Genomic DNA, 22,506 nt, shown 5'->3' with positions numbered 1-22,506 from the left:
CATTGTTATAATCCTAATTTTATCAATGATCCTCTATATGAATGATCTACACTGTAAAGGGATTAGATTACCGTTACACCCTACAATGTATTTAATCCTTAAAACACTTAACCATTTATTTTCGTTTGGTCAAGCTCGAAGGAGATCATCCTTTACTTACTATTCGCCAGATAGAAGCTATAGATTCCATGTTTATGTTAGCGCTCCCACTCAATTGCACTACCGTGTTCCCAAAATGTACGTATCACCCTGACCCAAAAGTAGGCTTAACTAACAAATCAAAGAACACGGATAACACTCTTGAGATTGAACCTAACCATATCAGGATTAAGATCATTTGATCTAGGATCAATATGTGATATTAAATTGAATAGATTTTACGGTAAGTTTTAATATATCTAATCAAAGTTCAATATCGGTCCCTTCCGATGTATACTCCATACATCCGATACTGGTAAACTTTGTCAATGTCCTGGAAAGGACATAACACTTTTCCAAGGTGTAAGAATACCAATCGCTGATTATACCATGTCAGTCTAAATCCAGTGTTCTGACAAATCAGGGAATAAACTTTTTAACATACAATTAAGATTATATTCCACTGTGCTGACAACACTATAATCTTTAACAAACTCATATGTTTTGGACTTAAAAAGAATTCATATATTATATACATATAATCATGAAATAAATCATGTGAACCATGCAACATGACTGAGAGTGCAATTCTAAGTTCCAAGAGTGGATGCAACAAGGAATTAATAAGTCAGTGGATTTACTTGGTAAATTCTTGATCTACTTATTGGAAGCTCGGTTATATAGGCCCATGGTCCCCATACTAGTTGAGACCATACTGCTTGTAAGACTCAGTTAATTGATTCTAGTTAATCAATTGTAATTCTAAAATTAGACTATGTCTAGTTTATGAATGTTCACTAAGCAAGGGCGAAATTGTGAAGAAAAAGTTTCTAGGGTACATTTGTTAATTAAGAGACTTTGATTAGTCTAATTAATAAATATATTAAATGACATTATTATTTAATAATTAATTTTTAGTTATTAAAAAATTGGAATTGGCATTTAAATGGTTAAATTGAAAAATTGGCATTTTTGAGAAAATGAGATGCAGAAATGATAAAACAACAAATTGTAAAAGTGGGGCCCATTATCCACTTACATGGCCGGCCACTCTTATAGGGTTTTATCATTTATTTTTTCATTATTTTAATGCCAAATAATTCTAACCCTACCCTAGTGGTTTGTTATAAATAGGTAGTGATGGCTTCAGAAAAAGATACATCTTTTCTTCAAAAAAACTGAGTGCCTTCTCTCCCTAACCTAGCTGCCACTTTAAGTCTTCTTCTTCACCATTAAAATTCGAACCTTGAGTGATAGAGTGAGTCCCCACACACATCAAGTGGTATCTCAATCATAGCATGGAAGATTGTGAAGAATCCAATCAACAAGAAGGAGAATCAGCATCAAGGAAGGAGAGAAAGAGATCCAGGTTCAGATATTGATAATGCTCTGCTACAGAAATGATCCAAGGGCTAGATGTCTGAACGGAAGGAGTCATTATATTCTGCTGCACCCAATGTAAGGTTTCCTAAACCCTTATGTGTTTATTTCATTGTTTTAGAATTCATATTAGGATGTTAATGAAACATACTTGTTAGTAAATCTAGGTCCTGGTAAAATATTTCCAACAGGAGGATCCCTCTGTTGATTCCTCGGACAAATCCGTGTCTTTCCATTCTGAGAAGGAGATTCTAGAAGACATTGGAGTTTCCTCAGACAGTGAGGAAACTGAACTCGAGCCAGAGCCTCCTTTGACCAAATCTGCTTCAACTCTTGCTCAATCCTCTTCAGCAACCAAGGCTTCTGCTGCTGCCAAAGGCAAGCAGCCAATGAAGGAATCATCTCCTGGTAACATTTAGAGATGGAAATTTATACGGCGGGGATGGGTAACCGCGGGGACCCGCCCTTAATGGGGTGGGGATTCCCCATCTTGGTGGTTAATGGGGCGGTGGTGGGGGACAATTTCAATACCCGGAGCGGGGATGGGGCGGGGGCGGGGATAATACTATCCGCACCATATCCGACCCCGATATAGATATATATAATTTTTTTTGTTTTTTTTTTTTAAACTTTGACACATATTTAGTTTTTATTTTCTATTAGGTTATGCTTTTTTTAAGTAGGTTTATTTTTTATCTTCTATGAATTATGAATGCATAATAAATATTTGTGAGAATATTGATTTAACTTTTTTCAATTATTTTAAATTAATTTATTTTTTTCATTTTACCTTAATGGATACCCGATGGGTTCCCCATAACCGATGGGTATTCCCCTACCCCGAATCCGTTGGTTATTAGACGGGGATGGGGCGGGGATGGGGGTATAAATAGGTAGCGGGGATGGGGGCGGGGATTGCATTCCCCGTACATTAACCGACCGATTTCCATCTCTAGTAACATTCCTACATCTCTCTCCTATTGTCCTTGTTTCTACTATCGTGATAATGAGCGTGATTGGAATTTGTATGCTACCCAAAAGTTTGAGAGTGAAAGGAATTATGATTTGCATGCTCATAGGGTGTATGGAATTGTTAAATTCATTCAATACCATCAATGGGAGAACACTCTCTCTGGTTTCAAAGGGTACACTGCAAACATAGTCAAAGATTTCTATTCTAACTTATCTGATGATTTTCTTGATGAAAATTCTAGACTTTTTCGAAAAGTGTATGTTAGAGGACATTGGTTTTCATTCTTTGAAAAAGACATTTCTCAAGCCTTGCAACTTCCAGAGAATGTCCCAAATGCCATAATGTCTATGGATCGCCAATTGATGCTCACTGAATTCACTGGTGCATGGGCTGAACTGAAATCGGGGGAGAGTCTTCGCATTACACATCTAACATTTGCTCATGCATCTCTCATGCAATTTTCTCTTAGCAATTGGGTTCCAAACTCAAACAAAACTGTGGTATCTCAAGATGTGGCCTCATTCCTCTACCGTATCACCTCAGGAGCATCTATTGACTTGGCCTCCCACATTTTGAACCAAATTGTCTCATTTCGAAGAGGTAAAAATGTTGGGTTTTATGCCCTAAATAAAACTCATTTCAATATAATCAGATTTACTTATTAACATAGATCAGAAATAACATTTAATGTTGCATGGTTCACATGATTTATTTCATGATTATATGTACATAATGTATGAATTCTATTTAAGTCCAGAACATATCAATTTGTTAATGATTATAGTGTTGTCAACACAATGGAATATAATCTTAATTATATGTTCGAAAGTTTATTCTCTGATTTGTCAGAACACTGGATTTAGACTGACATGGTATAATCAGCGATAGGTATTCTTACACCTTGGATAAGTGTTATGTCCTTTCGAGGACATTGAAAAAGTTTACCAGCATCGGATGTATGGAGTATGCATCGGAAGGGACCGATATTGAACTTTGACTTAGATTTATTAAACTTACCGTAATATCTATTCAAGTCAATATCGCCTAGTTGATCCTAGATCAAATGATCTTAATCCTGTTATGATTACGCTCAATCTCAAGAGGCTATTCGTGTTCTTTGATTTGTTAGTTAAGCCTACTTTTAGGTCGGGGTGATACATACATTTTGGGAACACGGTAGTGCAATTGAGTGGGAGCGCTAACATAAACATGGAATCTATAGCTTCTATCTGGCAAATAGTAAGTAAAGGATGATCTCCTTCGAGCTTGACCAAACGAAAATAAATGGTTGAGTACTCATTTCACATAAGCTGAAATATCACTTATACTGGGTTAAGTGTTTTAAGGATAAAATACATTGTTGGGTGTAACGGTAATCTAATCCCTTTACAGTGTAGATCATTCATATAGAGGATCATTGATCAAATTAGGATTATAACAATGGATAACTAATGATGTGTCTATATGGTGGAACATATAGAGCATTCTATATACTGAGAGTGCAATTCTAAGTTCTATGCGTGGATTCAACGAAGAATTAATAAGTCAGTGAATTTAGGTTATAAATTCTTGATCTGCTTATTGGAAGCTCGGTTATATAGACCCATGGTCCCCCCACTAGCTGAGATAATATTGCTTGTAAGACTCATATAATTGGTTTTGATTAATCAATTATAATTCTCAAATTAGACTATGTCTATTTGTGAATTTTTCACTAAGTAAGGGCGAAATTGTAAAGAAAGAGTTTTAGGGGCATATTTGTTAATTATGATACTTTGTATGGTTCAATTAATAAATATGATAAATGACAATATTATTTAATAATTATTTATAGTTATTAAGTAATTAGAATTGGCATTTAAATGGTTGAATTTGAAAATTGGCATTTCTGAGAAAATGAGATGCAGAAATGATAAAACTGCAAAATTGCAAAAAGTGAGGCCCAAATCCATACAGATAGGGCCGGCCACTTTTATAGGGTTTTTCATCTGATATTTTTATTATTTTAATGCCAAATAATTCAAAACTAACCCTAATGGAATGCTATAAATAGATAGTGAAGGCTTCAGGAAATTTACACTTAACTTTCTACTTTTTCCTTCAGAGAAAAACCTGAGCCTTCTCTCTCTAAACCCTAGCCGCCACTTCTTCTCTTTCTTCTTCCTTGAAATTTCGAAAAACTTAGTGATTAGAGTAGTGCCCACACACAGCAAGCGATACCTCAATCATAGTGAGGAAGATCGTGAAGAAAGACTTTCAACAAGAAGGAGTTTCAGCACTAAAGAAGGAGAGATAGAGATCCAGATTCAGATCTTGATAATACTCTGCGACAGAAAGGATGCCAATCTGAACGGAAGGAGTCATATTATTCCGCTGCACCCAATGTAAGGTTTCTAATACTTTATATGTGTTTATTTCATAATCGTTTTAGAAGTTCATATTTAGGGTGTTAATCAACATACTTGTGAGTAGATCTAAGATCCTGGTAAAATAATTTCCAATAAAAAAGCCAACTTTTAAACTTGTGTTTCCAAATTTAATCTTTAAGGTTTTGTCCTCTCCGAAAAATGTGGCCCAATCTCATGAAACGCTTGAGCCTTCACTGACTGGAACAACATTCTAACCCTCGGAGTATTTTGATGGCGTTTTTCAAAAGAGGCCTAAAGCTGGTGCTGCTGCTGCTGCAAGCTCGAGTTCTGCTTCTGCAGAAATCCAGGAGGTCAAGAATGAGGTTCAGCTGGTGAACAATCGTCTTACTGCGAAGGAGGAAGTTCAGCAAGAGATGTCAAAGCAGCTGTCCACCTTGGTCAAGCTTTACAGAGACTAAGTTTTTTCTTTCTTTGCTTTTGTTGGACATATTACTATGTTATCTTGTTTGTTATCTTTGGCCCATAGATAAACAAAAAGGGGGAGTAATATTGATTTTTAACTGTTTGTTTGGACCAACTCTGGACCCTTTTTCCAGGGGGAGTTGTCTTTGGTACCTATGAACTTATTTGGATTAAAAGTTAGCATGTTATTTTGTTGTTTTTGATCTTCGAGTGTGATACTCAGGGGGAGTTGTTATTTGTTCTTGCTAACTTTAATTTGTAGGTACTTTGTGTTAAAAAATATTTTGTTCATCTAAAGTGCCAAAGGGTGAGATTGTAAAGTCTTTTTTTTGGCAAGTTAGTTGACAACATATTTTTTCTTTTATGGTAAGATTCTTTTGCATACATACCCGATTTCTTACCTTGTGTTTTTGGTTTTTAGTTGCTCTTTTCTTTCTTAGGAAAGTTGCACTTTTCAGCTGGACTTTCCTTTGTTTGGAAACTTCTTGTAAGAGAAGCAATTCTCGTATGGAAAGTTGTCTTTTTTAAGGAAACTTTGATTATTGCCTTTTCCTTATTGATTTCGATTGTATCTTGATACAATCAGAATATCTAATCTGTTTTTGGCAGGAATCAAGTATTAATAGAGGATCAGACCCGATTATAGCAAGTTTCCCATTTCTGGTCTGATCTGCTGCATCAGCATTCGAATCTGATGCTGCAGATCGTGTTTACTTAGGAAAGTTTTTGTACAGCTGTAGATTCGATCTTGTGACTGTCTTTAAGGTTTCTATGTTCTATAAATAGAGCCTAAAGAGCAGCCATTCGAATCATCTCTTCCACCATTATTCAGTTTTTGCATTTATCTTATTTGAGAGAAGAGTGTTTCTTTGTTTTGTGAGAGCCTAGTTGTTCATCTAGGTTCTAGTAGTTTATTTTTGTTCTTACTCTGTCCTAGAGTTTGTGAAGAACGACTTGATTGAACAAGAGATTGGTCTTCGGGAGAAGACTTGATAAAGCCTTACTTCGAGAGGAAGTAAGCACTTTGGTCTTCGGGAGAAGACTTGTTGAAGCCTTACTTCAGGAGGAAGTAAGCACTCACACTTCAAAGACGAAGGGAGTTCGGGCTTGAAGGTGTTTCAAGAAGTCAGATTCATAAAGTGTTACAAAGGATTGCGGCAATACTTTAGAGGGAGTCTAAACTTGTTTAAGTCAATTGTCTTTGTAATTTTGATACTTTATTAATTGATTTCATTCTCTGGGCGTGGCCCCGTGGACTAGGAGTGTTCGGGAGAACACTGATACCACGTACAAATATCTTGTGTCAAGTTATTTAGTTTTCTGTAAATATTTTTATATTCTGCCTATTCTGTTTTGTCACTGCAAAACTAGTTTCTGCAGTAACAGAATTACTTTCTGCTTCTGCAGACGTATACAGTTTTATATTTTCGTATATATAATTCACATTTGCAGAAACTCGATTTTTCAAATGGGGCTCTAACTCACAGACCTGGCGCCTTGCAACCAAGTAATGTATGGCTTTTTGGCCAAGGTATCGCACCTGTTGGGTATATCAAATTACCCCTCACAGTTGCAGAAAATCCAACCATAAGAACACTAATGGCGTAGTTCGTCGTGATTGACGTTCCCTCAGCTTTCAACGCCATGATTGGCTGACCGGCCCTCAACGTCCTAAAGATGGTGACATCTATCTACCACTTGTGCCTTAAATTCCCAACAAGGCACGAAGTGGCATGTGTGAGGGGAGACCGATAGTCTGCCCGTCACTGCTACAACCTAGCCTTATCCAAGGCCTAAAAGGAGAAGATGCCCGCCAAAAGTCCAAAAGATGAGCCCTGCAAGGGAGCAATGAAGTCTAGCCCAAGGCGAAGACACAAACATAGATCCTCGCTTTGGGGATCCTGCAAGAAGCTTCAGACCTGTAGAAGAGTTGGAAGAAGTGGAAGTTAAATCCACTCACCCAACAAGAAGACTGAAGATCGGTAAAGGTTTGGCTCTAAAAATCAAGTCAGTTTTGATAGAATTTCTAAGGGCAAACCTAGACCTGTTCGCATGGTCATATGGAGATATAGTCTAAATTGACCCCTCCGTGATAACCCATGCATTCAACATTGATCCCTACATCCAGCCTGTTCAACAAAAGAGGTGGTTACTGACAAGGAGCGTGCCCAGACGCTCAAAGATGAAGTCAAGCAACTGAGGGACAATGGCTTCATAACAAAAGCATTCTACCCTCAATGGGTGTCCAATCCAGTGTTGGTACCTAAACCTAACAAGAAGTGGAGAGTCTGCATCGACTTCACCAAGAACAAAGTATATCCAAAGGACTACTTCCCGCTACCTAGAATTGACAAGTTGGTGGATCCCATAGCTGGCCATGAAGTCCTGAGTTTTATGGATGCATATTCAGGTTACAATCAGGTAAAGATGTATCCACCTGATCAGGAGCACACCAACTTCACGATGGACCTAGGCCTATATTGCTACAAAGTCATGCCTTTTAGGTTGAAAAACACAGGGGCCACTTATCAAAGGCTAGTGAACATGATGTTCACAGATCTCATTAGCTGCAACATGGAGGTTTATGTAGACGACATGCTCGTCAAGTCCAAAAAGGCTGAGGTAATGTGGAGGACCTAAGCGAGTACTTCCAAATCCTTCGCAGCTACAACATGAAGCTCAACCCCCTCAAATCCTCTTTTGGCGTAAGCTCGAGAAAATTCCTTGGTTTCATAGTTAATGCCAGGGGAATAGAAGCAAATCCAAACAAGATCAAGGCCCTTTTAGACTTGAAATTGCCCACAACTGTCAAGGAAGTACAAAGCATAACTGGACTCATTGTTGTTGTTATTCGCGTTTTCGTAAACATGACACGTGGATTTTAATCAAGGAAGGCTAAAGAGTCATTATCTAACTAGTTTCCTCAATTGATGCTCCGAAAAGATAAAGGCACCAACTTCGCGGAAAGAATTTCTGTGATAGAGAGTTCCATAACTGCTAGTAACACGGAGGCTATCCGTGAGCCGAAGTCTCCCTCCATTCCAAGACCAAAGCCATTTGCTCTCGAGAAGAGTATGGATTTTCCCAGAGCGGCCAAGGCATTTTGAGACTCGCTACACCGCGCTACGCCTATAGCCCGCGGAAGCCTCACCTATATGTGTCAGACTACAGACTTGGTGACCAGATTTTTTCAAGTACGACGTCAGAGATTATCTCCCACGACACGCTATCGTACAGAGCATGTGTGTCCTTATGTACCTGACCAAATGATCCAACAACTAGGGATAAGGGAAATTCAAAAAGGAGAAGCCCTGGGATGACACGCGTATGAGGCCCAGCCTGTACGATCTGACACTATTAAATGCCATATGGAAAAAATGCTACCTACCAATCTAACGGTCGGATTTCGCCCCAACGATGATTTGTCTAATGCAGCACATGCAAAGAAGTTGGCCTATAAATACCCCTAAAAAAGCACATAAGAGGAGGACCATTTTTTTTGGGATTGAAGACTCATTCTTCATCATCCAAGAAAAACACATTTTGTATAATCCCACAACCAACTCAAGAATATTCCTACTAAGCTTCCTCTTCTTCAAGAGGAACACGGTGGAAAGGAGTTATAGTTCATTGTATATCTATTTGTATAAACAGTTACCAGCCGATGAGCCTAATAAAATGAACTTGTGGACTAAGGATAGTTAACGCCTAAACCACGTAAAAATCTCTTAGTTGTTATCTTTGATATTTATTCTATCTTTACTTTCTTAAGCTCTAAAAAATATTTAGTTGTCGAAAAACTTGGTAAACATTTTGGTGCTTTCATTAAGAGCTGAAGAAAGAGACATGCACGGTGGTTACCGACACAATTCCGTCAAAAAGAGAACTCGTGTGAGAAAAGAAGGAAGACCGCCTAATTTCTTGCTGAGGTCCGGCCGAAATTCAGGGATGCGTAGGTCGAAGGTGTTACCCAAAGTGAGGGCCGATACCGTCACCCGCGCAAGGAAAATACCGAAGACAAACGCGGGTGTCTTAAAATGCTTGTTGCACCCTTATTCGTCCTGAAAAGCTCAGATCTGGCTAGCCAACTCTCTAGGGGGATGACCAGCCACTGGCATCCTCATGCTTGAGTTCCCCGCCATCCTCTAAGGCATAACTACGCACACATAGTGAGGTGCAAGAGGAGTTGGGGCCAGGCGAAGAAGCTAAGACCCGATGCGATTACGATGATTAACTCACGAAGGGTCGTCATATATAACGACTCTATCTAGCTCAAGACTCTGGCACTGGTGCTAATGCGAGGGCTAGATCCATTGCCAACGACTAGTTCCCCTGCCTTTTCGCTGAACCGTGAAGTTGGTCAAAAACTGATCCAGTACAGTGGTGGTTGAGGGGAGACCATCTGTACCGTCGACGCTCGTTGGGCCTTCAATCAGGCCTGGTTATGGTACTGTTGATTGAGGCAGACCATTTTTGGCAAAAGTTTCGCTCAAGGGGGCTTCTGTCATTACGATTTAACTACAATCCCGGAGTTACATCAAAGAAAGCAACTCGAGACATTATATGTAACGCCCTAATCTATAGGGATACCATGTGTGTGATTTTATAAACTAGTTTAATATTAATAGAATAATTAACTATTAAAAACCTTGATAATATTAAAAACGTGACAAAAATAAAATACTAAAAACAGACATTATAACGTCATAAAAAGCATCATCCGGAGATCCCTGTTATAAAAAAAATTTACAAAAAGCTATATACAACGATGCCTCAAAAATATAAAACCAAAATACACAATAGATACAGACTAAAACAACTCTTGGTAACCTGACACACATGTCGGTGAGGTCAATATGTACATTGCTGGAGAAGACTGTCACCTCATGGTTGATCTAACTTTTCTTTGCCTTTACATGCACCACATAGCACATGTGAGTCACAAGGACTCAACAAGAAAAGTAATAATAATAATCATATAATTTATTATTCGAATATTATCATTTATACACAATCAAAATCAAACCATTACACATTGTTCATAAAATGAAATCCAGATCACTACTGACATCATTCATGAATAACCATCAATATACAGATATCTCGTGATACAAAATCATTATACCAATAATAGGAATCATATATATGTTACTTCATAAAGTAACCATCTTCATTACATCACATTGCCTAATTAGGCAAGTCGATGCTTTAATCTGATAATCATGTATCGTGTTGCCTAATCAGGCAAGCCCATGCCATAGCCTGATATCGTATGTCGCATAACTGCATCACCTAATCAAGTGAGCCCGCACCTATTTTTTTTTTGTTTACTAATAAATTAGCTGTTCTTGAAAAAAAAAAAAAACACTAATAATGTGGGGCATAATCTTATTAGTATCAAAATACTATTTTTTTTTAAAAAAAAAAAAATACTATACTTTTACAATGTACCCCTAAAAGGGGTTTACCGATGCATTTCCTTTTTGTTTTGGTATCTGAGTGAATTTTTTAGTCTAATTTTTTTATTGTCGTCTATATTATAATTATTTTAGACATTCTACAAAATTTTGAGAAATTTAAAAAAAATTTAATACGCCGAAAATAAGTTCGAACATTTTGTTGGACGAGAGACTCTTTTATAAAATTTAGACTATTTTTACCCTATTTTTAAAGTGTTAAGATTTTTTTAATTTTTTAAAATTTTACAAGATATTTTAAAATATTTCTTTAAATATTATAACAAGTAATAATTACATAAGACACCTATTTTTGTAAAATATTTACATTTTTACGTTCAAAGAATATTTTTTTTTATATATATTTTTACGGTTTTCTGAAAAATAATACGAAACCAACATAAAATCAATAAGAAAACTACATAAAAGTAACATGAAAATAACATCAAAATAATAATAAAAAATAACATACATATAACAACAAATTAATAACATTATAACATAAAAAAACTACATTTTCTGTAAATAAAATAAAAAAAAAAATCGTAAAAATATTTAAAATTTCGTAAAACCGTATTTATTATTATTTTTTATTATTGTTTTTATGTTTTTGTGAAATAAATAAATAAATGAGGATCGATATACTCTTACGAGCTTAGTTGATTTTTTTTTTAAAAAAAAAAAAAATTGTACTTTGACAAAAGCGAGTCAGAGCAGCCAGACCGGCTTCAGCTTCAGCTTTCTACCATTATTTTATTATGGTCTTCATTGAAAGTTCAAAACAAATAACCAAACCATCAATCTGCCATTACTGATCATTTTTCCTTTTCTCTCAAAAGGAAAAAATGGGTGAGTCTGGAATCTCTTGTTCTGGTTGGATCGATAATTGGGATATGGAATCATACCCAGTAGCTCAAGACTTCATCTTTCTTCTCTTTTTCGCTGTGCTTTTCCCTTCTGTTCGGCTTTTTCTCGACAGATTTGTCTTTGAGGTTCACTTTCTTTTTCTTAAATCTTTTTCCTCTTTCTTTCTCTCTTAGAAAAGAAATGAACTTTCTATTGTGGTTGTACTGGAGTTTTAGAGCTTAAATAGTTCTATGTATTAAAATAAAAGTAAAAACTTGAGAAAATCTTTTTTTTTTTTTTGGTTTTCTAATAATAAATAAACTTTGAACCATGTAAAGTAATGTAATAGTTTCAAACCACTGAATAGAAGCTTTCAATGTTAAATGTAACCGCTTTTGTTGTTGGGAACATGGGAGTCATATTTTCTCTCTCCAGCTTGGACTTATGTGCCCAACAACAAACAAATACATTTTAATTTTATTTTATTGTTAAGTTTTATTTGTTATGGCCCTGTTTTTTTACTGGTTTTTAGTTCTACAATTTACATATATATATAGTCGAGAAATCCCATGAACATATTATGTGTATATATTTATATGGAATAGGTAAATAGGGATTGGGTTGGTTTTTATTCTGTATTTATTTGTTGTGAAGAGTTTCTCAATATTAGTTATTTTAAGGATCAAGTTTCTCCAGTTACGGGTATTTCAACATGGTTTTTTTTTTAACATATGAACAAGTTTTTTATTTTCTATCTTCTCATTTCGCGTTTTTCGTTTAGTGTACGAGTAAATTTATCTACATTATGGATGACTTGTAAAATGGAGAATGGGGTCCCATTTAAATTGTCCTGAATTGTTTAAAATCTTCCTGAATGGGGACGCTATCTTGTCATTATTCGTAAGGGTAAATTTATAAAACGTATAAATAAGCCTTGTGCTTAGAACATATGCAAAGAAAAACTTTAAAAAGATTTTAATTATGCAAAACCATACCTTAGTTTGCTCTATAAATGATTTTAAGCATTGCGATGATCAAAGTGTCTTTTACTTATCATCTTCCATAACAAACACTCATTTCAATTTTGGGTATCGATGATTTGAAACAATAATGAAATTTTTTTTTTTTTAAGATGTTTCTTTTCTCCTCCAGATGGTACTGTTGTCTTAATTTGAATCAAATGGGGTGATGTTTTCTGTAGGGAATAGCTAGGCGCTTGATTTTTGGAAGGAAACATTATGAGCTGAACTTGGAGAAACAGTGGAGGAGAAAGAAAATAAACAAGTTCAAAGAGTCTGCATGGAAATGTCTATATTACTTTTCATCAGAGCTTTTCGCTCTTTATGTCACCTATAATGAACCCTGGTTCACTAATACCAGATACTTTTGGGAAGGTCCTGGAAATCAGACTTGGCCAGACCTGAAAATGAAGTTCGTTCCTTGACATGTTGAACCAAATTTTGTTTTACTTATGTGACAAACAAGTACTTGAATTACTTGTGCTTGTGATTGTGGTTCTTTACAATCAATGACTATTCCTCTTAATTTTCTTGATTGGCAGAATGAAATTGAAGGGGCTGTATATGTATGCTGGTGGATTCTACATTTATTCTACCTTTGCTCTGGTGTTCTGGGAAACAAGGCGATCCGACTTTTACGTCACAATGGCTCATCACTTGGCATCAGTCACCTTAATTTTGTTTTCTTACATGTTAAGGTATGTTCGAGGATGCTTCAGTTCAACTTGTAGTTTAGATTCCATTCATTATGTCACACAAAGAAACTTGACTGACTCCAAGCCATGCTAAACAAGATATGATTGCTCTATTTTATTGTCTTTCTTCTTAAGGTTTGCTAGAGTTGGTTCACTCATTTTAGCTATCCACGAAGGAACTGATGTGATTTTAGAGATTGCAAAGATGGCAAAGTATAGTCACTATGAAGGGTTTGCCAGCGTTTTCCTTGTTCTTTTCATTCTCTCATTTACCCTACTTCGCATTATTTACTATCCATTCTGGATACTTTGGAGTACAAGGTGAGTTCATTTTACAAGAATTGAGTTACATTTGCTAAATTATTCATTGATTTGAAATTGCATGTTACTTATGTTATGCTTCTATTTCCTAGAGATGATAGAAGACTACAGAGATGGTTTATTTATTAAAAAATCAAATCAAATCAATTTCCTTAGTTTCAACATCCTGCTCTACATTCTAGCTGATTTTCTTCATTTTTCTTTGTTTACTGTTTGTCTTTTTCATGTAATGTAACCGCATTACGAAACAGATGCACAACTTAAATTGGCATGTAAAACTTTTACGGTTTTTTTTTTCTCTTTAGTCATGAAATGCTAAGATTAAACATAGATGTTTGTTTGGTAGGAAGGATGTAAAAATGGGTGGGGGATGGATTGGGTGTGTACCTCAAAGTTGTTTGGTATAATAGGAGGGAAAGAAAAAGCTTTGAGGTACACACCCAACTCATACCTCCATATATAGAGGGATTGAAGGAGTGATGAATCAACAGTTTATTTTTGTATCAATCCACCCAGATATAGAGGGATTGTTTTTTGTGGGCCCAAAGGATTGACAATCTATAGCCATTTCTTTCTTTTGCCTCTCTTCTTTCCTACCAAACAAATAGAACTAAGGATGAATTACCCAATTTCACACACCCCTAATCCATCCCTTCAATCCACTCTACCAAACACAAATACCATTGTTTTGAAATCTGGGAAAGAGCAAAGCTATTCCATATTCTTTTTCTGGTGCAGTGTGTTACATGATGAGATTGAAATAACCTTTGCTTCGATTGTTTTGCGGCAGATATGAAGTTGTTTCAGTCTTGGGTGAGGATATTATTATGGTACATGGTGTCTATTACTACCTATTTAACACCCTGCTCTTCGGTTTGTTCCTTTGTCATATTTATTGGTGGCTACTCATGCTTCGGATGCTTGTAAGGAAAATCAAGACAAGTAAGCTGGAAGACGACGTTCGATCTGGTAATGACCTAGTCCTAATCTGTCTCACATTTCATTAGCTAAGGACCCAACATAATATGCAATAAAGATAGACATGTCGAATAATGAAAAGTAATTTGATATGCGCCTGTTTTTCAATGTAGACAATGAAGATGAAGAACATGATGATTGATGACCACAATAATTGAAGTATTATGATGCTAAGTGCCAGCCTTTGATTCTCGGATGAGTTACTTCCCTGCCTTTGTACCCCATTTTCCAGGCAATTTAACTCCTTAGCTTTACTACATATGTTATTATGCATATTGTATACTCTGTAATAGAAACTTTTTATTACACTGCAGCCTCATGCAACCTCAGAGGGAATGTTTAAACAGAGTGTCAAATGTAAAATTTCATGGTATTAAAAAAAAAAAAAAAAGAGGGGTTGATATCATAATTATTGAGTTTATACTATTCAATCAAATTGATAAAACCTATGGATGCCAAGGGAGGATGAAACTAATAAATTTTACAAGAATGAATTCAAACAGTTGAGACTGAACAAATTAACATTAACCAATGCAGAACTGCCAAAACTACCCAAAAAATAGAAAGAAATAACTGCAATGGCCTCAATATTTTTCTATTATATTTTAAAGTACAAAAGGAATGTAAAATGATTGCCGGTAGATTGTTTGCTGCTGGAGGTAAAGACACGAACAGCTATACTGAGTAGTACTTTCTGTATATCAATTAGAAAACTTCGAGACCAACTTGTCCACGTGAATTATGATATCATCAATTCGAGGGCGAACTGCAGGTTGAGGCTGAAGCATCCATGTCACAAACTGGTGCAGGGCTTCAGGATATGCCTGTTTAGGACCACCCGGCCACTTTACTTGTGCATTGACAATCGCCAGTTGTAAGCTTCCTCCAGAATCAAGTGCATATTCGAATGGAGACACTCCATACCTGCATTTATTAATATGTAATTAGAAAATTGTATAAAACCAATCTGTCAAACTGTGCAGCTAAGTTTGTCAGAAGAGCCACTCATCAAATGACAATGATACCATCAAATATTAGTAATAATAAGTAGAGAGAGCAAGTATAATATACCAAACAACGCTAATACCATTTAAAAAATAACACAGGTAAAGTTAAATACCTTCTGTGATTTTCATAACTTATACATGTCTGATATAACTAGGTTAAAAGCAACATAGAATTGGTGATCATAGTAGAATGCCACGCCTAAAGATGTCATACAGATGACAGCACCAATTCTCTGCGACTTGTAATATATTCAAGGGTATAAACCTTAATTTACACAACAAAGTATACAAAATGTTACTCTAATAGCATCTAAGGTTTTCATTTTGTCCAAAGTCCAGCTGGAATAATATGAAATAACAGCCAACTCTTTATTACAAAAATGAAAATCCACCTTGTTCTGAGATCCCAGGTATCAGACAAAAAAATTTAAATTATTATGAAAATATGTTGTTATTTTATCAATGTCAAATTATAAAATATAAATTATAAAACAGAAAATTTACTACAGAGTCTGTAAATCTGTATAACCCTGAGGCTACAACAGGGCAAAGGGGTAAAGTTGGAAGCTCTCGGAAACAAATAACTAGTTTAAATTCACCAAGCTTTTACCAAAAGGGGTAAAGTTGGAAGCTTTTAAATCAGTTCACCTTCGGTATCTACATGAAACAAATAACTAGTTTTTCATCTAGGGTACGTACAGAAACAAATAACTAGTTTCACAATTCAAGATACGTAAACAAATGTGGGGAAAGAAGACAGAGAGATGAAAAACATTATAAACATGGAAATACGAAAGGATGATCTCACATTATCGCATATAAAGTGCATCCTAATGACCAAATATCAGTTCTCTCATCGATATCTGCATTACTTGGACAATCCCACAACTCCGGAGCTCGAAAAGGTGCTGAACAATGCTCAGATGCCCATTCCTACACAGCAAGCAATGAGAATCAACCATCAGTACAAGTATGAAATATTTTATGAGAGATGAAATCTGTGCCCATTTTTGCACTACTTTTGACATATTCTAATAATGAGAACTTTCAAATTGTAAAAATTAAAAACTCAAACATTTGGTAATTTGAAAAGATTTTTTAAACAACATTATCCAAACAGTAACTATAAAGTTAAGCATTTGCTAGAAAACCTAAAATATAAAAACACTATGAAATTATGTTCAGTCTTCACAAACATGCCATTAGTTTCCAGAATATCTAAATATTAATTAAAAAGGTTCCATAGTTTTTAATTTCATTGCATGTGTGTGTGTGTGTTTGGGGGAGCGAAAAAAAAACACCTGCAATTGCAGTGCTTCGGAACGGGATTGAATCCTCCTCCTTGCAGGCCGAGCACTGCCAAAATCCATCAATATGGCTAGTGGTGGTTGTCCTTTCCTATGAGTTATGAGGACATTACCAGGCTTGACATCATTATGAGCATAAGGTGGATCTAAATTGTGCATATGCTTGAGTCCTGCGCAGAGCTGTTAAATTTAATTTGATGTTAAACTTTTTGAAACTTTGAAACTATTTTACTATACATGCACATCATTGCATATAGATGAGGAACTGAAACAAATGTACTAGCATCACTCAGTTGAAAAGGTCTAAAGAAACATATCTATGTACCTGACGGAATATATGAAGAACATCTGTGGTCGAGAATAACTCCTTTTTAGCTTTCATAGTGTTAGCATTGTCCAACAATGTTCCATCCAAATGAACTGGAAACAATAAGTATGCTTCATGCTTCCAAGATCCTTCTTGTGAAGGCTGCCAACATATATAACAACGACTTATTTGAGATCAATTTCAGAATTTCTTTTGACAGTTCCAATAGTGTTTAAAAACCTTTTGTTAATCAAACATTCTGAAGTTAAAAACTGATATTGCTACTATAGATCACCAGATAATTGTTGCTTGCAAAACTTAGCATCTAATTCATTATACACAGAAAGAACTATCAAGTATGCAAACCAGAAAAAACTGGCGCATACAGGGTGGCATGCTTTACTAGAAAGTATCCACAAGACCTGCTTTTGTTTTAATATTCTCTCTCTTATTGTCGTTATAGGAAATTGACACATACAAATTGGCAACAAAATTCCAATTACGGAAAATGACAGTACTCAGAGTCCAATATGTTGCTTGACAGATATGAACAACATATTGATATGAAATTCATTGCCACTGATTCTTTCAGTTTAGATATGAACAACTACACCAAAAGACTTAAAAAATTTATCTATTCTTAGCAAGATATGAAATTCAGTATAGAGATAAGAACCTTGACAGCAATAATGGCATGATCAAGAAGCGGAAGTAGATTAGGATGACTGAAAAGTGATGAAACACGAATTTCCTCTCTCACCAACTCCAGCTGTTCACTATTCTGAATGAGAACCTTTTTCATAGCATAAGTCCCATCATCTAGAAAGAAACAAGAACCATATTAATATCACAGCCTGACAGCCAAAAGTTAATGTAGATTGGACTCTAAAATTAGAGTAAAACCATCATGAGATATTTATACAAATGTTCAAATATGACCAAAACCAATGCTAAGGAAAATAATTGTGCACCGTGAGAAAACACAGGAGAAGAACCAGAACATGAATCTGTTGACTAAAACACCCACAAATAACATTCCCCTACAATGAATCTGTCTAGATTTTGGATCACTTGTTCAGTCTCTAGTAGTGAATCAATACAATTGTCTCACTTACACAATGAAAAGTATCAGACCATAAATTAGAGAGGTCCAAATAAGATCAAACATATGAAATCCCTATCACTAACCCAAATACATAAAAGTACCACATTGTGTAATTATTAAACTATTACCAAAAATTTAATGGAAAAGTCAGAACATCACTGCACATAAAAGTGCAATAATTCTTTGCTACACATAAAAGATCAAAATAAAAACCCAGGTAGCTAAATTGGAAAGAGAATCAAATTCAACCATTTCAGATTCATGACGAAATGACCCAGATCACAAAATCCCGACAGCACATTTTTAAACTGATATATAAATAATGAATTAACAAAATCAGATTCAAACAAAACAACCCAGATCACAAAAAACAGAAAAAAGAGGGAAAATGAAGAATTAGAAGGGGGATTGAACCAGAGAGATGTGAGGGGTCTTTGACTTTCTTGGCGAGACCACCACCGGCAGAGGCAGAGGAATTGTCGGTGGGTACCTCCTTAACCAGGAAGACATAGGCGAAGCCACCTTCACCGAGCTGCCTGACGATCTTGAAGCGAGTCTCATTGATCCAGACATCTCCTGCGCCATTAACGGCGTCATACAGAGCATTCAATCCAGAAAATGAGCAACCCATCTTCTTCTTTCTCTAGAAATGCATATAAATGTTGTCACCAAGTAGGAAAGAGGTGAAGAGAAATCAGGTTTTGAAAGCAGAGAGTTGAAGACCTGATTTCAAAAGCTGAAATCTGATCAATCAAGCTTGGTTTTGAGTGTGATTTTGTCCTCTGTTTATTATTTTTCTTTTAAAATTTAACTCTTTCGCTTCAGATCTAATTTTAGGGGAATTTTTGGGTATTTTATATTATTTATTTTTTAATTATTTTTGTGGGTTTTTGAGTCCCTCAAATGTCAAACTAGAAGTAACACGTGGAGACTTTATGACAGACCACTTTTTATTCCTCCAATTTGGGAATGTAACGACAAAAACAAGTAATTATAGGACAATCCCAATTTTTTTTTTTTTTTTTTGAGAAATTTCACTGTTATTATAAAGTAAAATTATTTACAACAGAGAAAATAAGATAGGAAATTTCTCCTATCTAACTAATGTCATCATCCAACCCCTTGACTAGCAGTTTGTTTCACATGGGAGACTAAAACTTGAGGGAAAAAGAATAAAAGACAACGAACATCCATAATAAGATTCGAAAAAGCAAGACAAATCTGTAGAGGAAGGATTTAAAGCAGAGGAGACTCTCAAAGCGTCTGTTTCAATATAAGTAAGAGCAAGTTGTGACTGTAATACCCAATTAAGAGCATGGAAAAGTACTTTTGCCTTCATTTCATCCGATCTGAAACTTCCTTCAATAGCTTTTGAAAAAGCAGCAACCACCATTCCATTATGATCTCTAATGATTGCCCCAATTCCCATTCTCTTTTGCTCCAAATTTGTAGCTGCATCAACGTTTAATTTAAACCCATGTAACCATGGTGGCTGCCATTTGTGAACATGTTGAATAACATCTGATCGTGGCATAGCAGCAGCTTGATTGCTGTGACAGCAGCAGTTGAAGGAGGGACTTTGACTCGAGTGAAGTCTTCATGATATCGTGTAGTATACTGAACTATAGAAGCAGGTTGCCGTGAAACACCACCATGAACAACCCTGTTTCTATCCATCCATATTCCCCACAACAAGCATATAATGAGCTCAAAATCTTGCTGATCATGGATTGCAGATAAATGATGCAGGTAATCACCATTGAACATACTTTGAGCATGTCGAAAGTCAAGCTAAAACTTAGAAAGTTTCCATATGGCTTTAGCGTGTTTACATCCGAAAAGAGCATAGCCAATAGATTCCCAACTCAAAGCACACAGTGAGCATTCGCCTGAATCCAAAATCTTTATTTTGAATAAAGCAGTAGCTGTAGGAAGCACATTTTGGAAGACTTTCCAGGCAAAAATTCGGATCTTAGGCAACAAATTCAGGTTCCAAAAAAATTTCCACCAGTCTCTATGTTGATTGTAAGTTGAGGAACTCTGTTGTTCTTCCAAAGAAGTGGCTAAATGGAATCCCAATTTGACGGTGTAAGAGCCATTTGTAGTGTGGTGCCAAATTAATCGGTCTGTATCAGCAAAGTAACTCAAGGGAATAGACAATATACGTTCAATGTCGATTGGCTGAAAAAATATATTCAACAGTGATTCATTCCAAACTCGTTCCTCTGTAATGAAACTTGATACAGGCATCAAAGGAGGTCCAGAGAAACTAACAGGTCTGAACTCATTGTAACTCGGTATCTAAGGATCATGCCCACTTGCAATATGAATACCATTTCTGATTTTATACCGCAGCCATTTTATCAACAATTCCTTGCCCCAACAAATGCTTTGCCAAGTTAAAGATGGCGAGTGGCCAATGTTAGCATCGAGAAAGGAGGTGCTTGAACAATACCTATGCTTGAGCAATCGTCTTAATAAAGAATCAGGCATATCAAAGATCCTCCATGCTTGTTTGGCCAAAAGTGTCTGGTTAAAGTGAACAAAGGATCGGAATCCCATGCCACCTTCATGCTTCGATTTGAATAGAGATTTCCATCGCTTCCAATGAATTTTTGTGCCATTTTGATTACTTCCCCACCAAAAGTTAGCCATCATACTCTTCAACTGGTTACAAAATTTCTTTGTAACCCGGAAGAACTCATAGTGTAAGTTGGGATGGATTGTACTACTGCTTTCAAAAGCACTTCCTTCCCCCCTATTGAGAAAATTTTCTCATTCCAAGCCTGTAGAAGTTTCCAGACTTTTTCTTTAATGTTGCTAAAAAGCTCGTGCTTGTCACGTCCAGAGTAAGAGGGTAACCCTAAATACCGCTCATGACACTCAATTATTGACATTTGTAGTGTTTGAGCAAAGATATTCAGGGCTGCCACCGAGGTATTTGGCGAGAATGACATCACAAATTTGTCATTATTTAGAACTTGGCCCGAAGCTTTATGATATATGTCAAGAGACCTTTTGATCGATATTCCAGATAGCTTAGTAGTTAGACAAAACAATAAGCTATCGTCCGCAAAGAGCAAATGTGACACGGAGGGAGAATTGCGTGTCAATCGTAGCCCTTTCTGTTGGGTTTTGTGCCCTAAATAAAACTCATTTCAATATAATCAGATTTACTAATTAATAAAGATCAGATGTCGCTTTTATGTTGCATGGTTCACATGATTTATTTCATGATTATGTTTAATGTATAAATTCTATTAAGTCCAGAACATATGTAAATATATATTTGTTCATGATTATAGTGTCGTTAGCACAGTGGAATATAATCATGATTATATGTTCAAAAGTTTAATTCCCATGATTTGTCAGTTCATTGGATTTAGACTAGCATGATAATTAGTGATAAGGTATACTTACACCTTGGATAAGTGTTATGTCCTATCCAGGGCATTGGCAAAGTTTACCAGTATCGGATGTATGGAGTATACATTGGAAGGGATCCATATTGATCTTGAATAAGATATCATAAACTTACCGTTATATCTTTCTAAGTTAATATCAATTGTTGATCTTAGGTCTATGGATCTTAATCCTAATATGGTTAGGTTCAGCTTAGTTGTATTATTTATGTTCTTTAAGTTGTTTGTGGAAGCTAACAAATGGTTCTGGCGGATATTTACATCTTAGGAACATGATAGTTCAATTGAGTGGGAGCGTTAATCATAGATATGGAATCTATAACTTCTATAAGTATTTAGAAGTGAAATGATGATTTCCTTCGAGCTTGGTTGAATAGAGATAAATGATTGAGATCTCATTTCAGTAATTATATTAGTTTACTGAATTATCATTTATAAGTATCTAAGTGTTTTTAGGATAAAATACATTAAAGGGTAAAACGGTAAATTTGTCCATATTCAATGTAGATCATCTATAGAGGATCTTTGACTATTAGGATTGTAACAATGGATAAACATAATGTATCTACATCATGGTACATATAGAACGTTCTATATAATTGAGAGTGTTATTCAATTCCAAATCTATAGTGGCGCAAGGCAGAATTAATAAGTTAGAGAATTTACTTGATAAATTCTAGATCTACTTATTGAAAACTCGGTTATATAAGCCCATGGTCCC

The 22,506-nt window shown here is 35.7% G+C and overlaps 3 protein-coding genes across 3 annotated transcripts; 1 reads left to right on the top strand and 2 right to left on the bottom strand.

The window, feature by feature from the left end:
• Positions 1-11,432: 11,432 nt before the first annotated feature.
• Positions 11,433-15,046, top strand: LOC115709662 (ASC1-like protein). The gene is made up of 6 exons (XM_030637820.2): positions 11,433-11,770; positions 12,826-13,055; positions 13,186-13,341; positions 13,474-13,659; positions 14,450-14,628; positions 14,751-15,046. Exons 1-6 carry the CDS (start codon positions 11,624-11,626, stop codon positions 14,777-14,779), a joined length of 927 nt encoding a protein of 308 aa, XP_030493680.2. The 5' UTR covers positions 11,433-11,623; the 3' UTR covers positions 14,780-15,046.
• On the bottom strand, positions 14,918-19,287 carry LOC115709661 (uncharacterized). The gene is made up of 6 exons (XM_030637819.2): positions 18,778-19,287; positions 17,935-18,077; positions 17,277-17,420; positions 16,946-17,131; positions 16,453-16,577; positions 14,918-15,561 (listed from the first exon to the last, which is right to left on the bottom strand). The coding sequence occupies exons 1-6, from the start codon at positions 18,992-18,994 to the stop codon at positions 15,339-15,341; spliced, it is 1,038 nt and encodes a 345-aa protein (XP_030493679.2). The 5' UTR covers positions 18,995-19,287; the 3' UTR covers positions 14,918-15,338.
• Positions 19,288-19,489: 202 nt separating this feature from the next.
• LOC133036269 (uncharacterized) lies at positions 19,490-20,130 on the bottom strand. The gene is made up of 2 exons (XM_061112804.1): positions 19,921-20,130; positions 19,490-19,855 (listed from the first exon to the last, which is right to left on the bottom strand). The coding sequence occupies exons 1-2, from the start codon at positions 20,128-20,130 to the stop codon at positions 19,490-19,492; spliced, it is 576 nt and encodes a 191-aa protein (XP_060968787.1).
• Positions 20,131-22,506: the final 2,376 nt, after the last annotated feature.

Source organism: Cannabis sativa, chromosome 3, assembly GCF_029168945.1.
Source record: "Cannabis sativa cultivar Pink pepper isolate KNU-18-1 chromosome 3, ASM2916894v1, whole genome shotgun sequence".
NCBI classification, from domain to species: domain Eukaryota; kingdom Viridiplantae; phylum Streptophyta; class Magnoliopsida; order Rosales; family Cannabaceae; genus Cannabis; species Cannabis sativa.
The sequence above is the reverse complement of the archived record's forward strand: the minus strand, read 5'-3'. Positions and strand labels throughout refer to the sequence as shown.

Coding starts and splice junctions, on each gene's coding strand:
- LOC115709662 (XM_030637820.2), top strand. CDS start 11,624: ATGGGTGAGTCTGGAATCTCTTGTTCTGGTTGGATCGATAATTGGGAT. Junction 11,771..12,825: donor TCGACAGATTTGTCTTTGAG/GTTCACTTTCTT, acceptor TGTTTTCTGTAG/GGAATAGCTAGGCGCTTGAT. Junction 14,629..14,750: donor GGAAGACGACGTTCGATCTG/GTAATGACCTAG, acceptor TTTTCAATGTAG/ACAATGAAGATGAAGAACAT.
- LOC115709661 (XM_030637819.2), bottom strand. CDS start 18,994: ATGGGTTGCTCATTTTCTGGATTGAATGCTCTGTATGACGCCGTTAAT. Junction 18,078..18,777: donor AGACCCCTCACATCTCTCTG/GTTCAATCCCCC, acceptor GTTTCTTTCTAG/ATGATGGGACTTATGCTATG. Junction 16,578..16,945: donor CCGAAGCACTGCAATTGCAG/GTGTTTTTTTTT, acceptor CTTGCTGTGTAG/GAATGGGCATCTGAGCATTG.
- LOC133036269 (XM_061112804.1), bottom strand. CDS start 20,130: ATGTTCAATGGTGATTACCTGCATCATTTATCTGCAATCCATGATCAG. Junction 19,856..19,920: donor TCCCTCCTTCAACTGCTGCT/GTCACAGCAATC, acceptor CACAAATGGCAG/CCACCATGGTTACATGGGTT.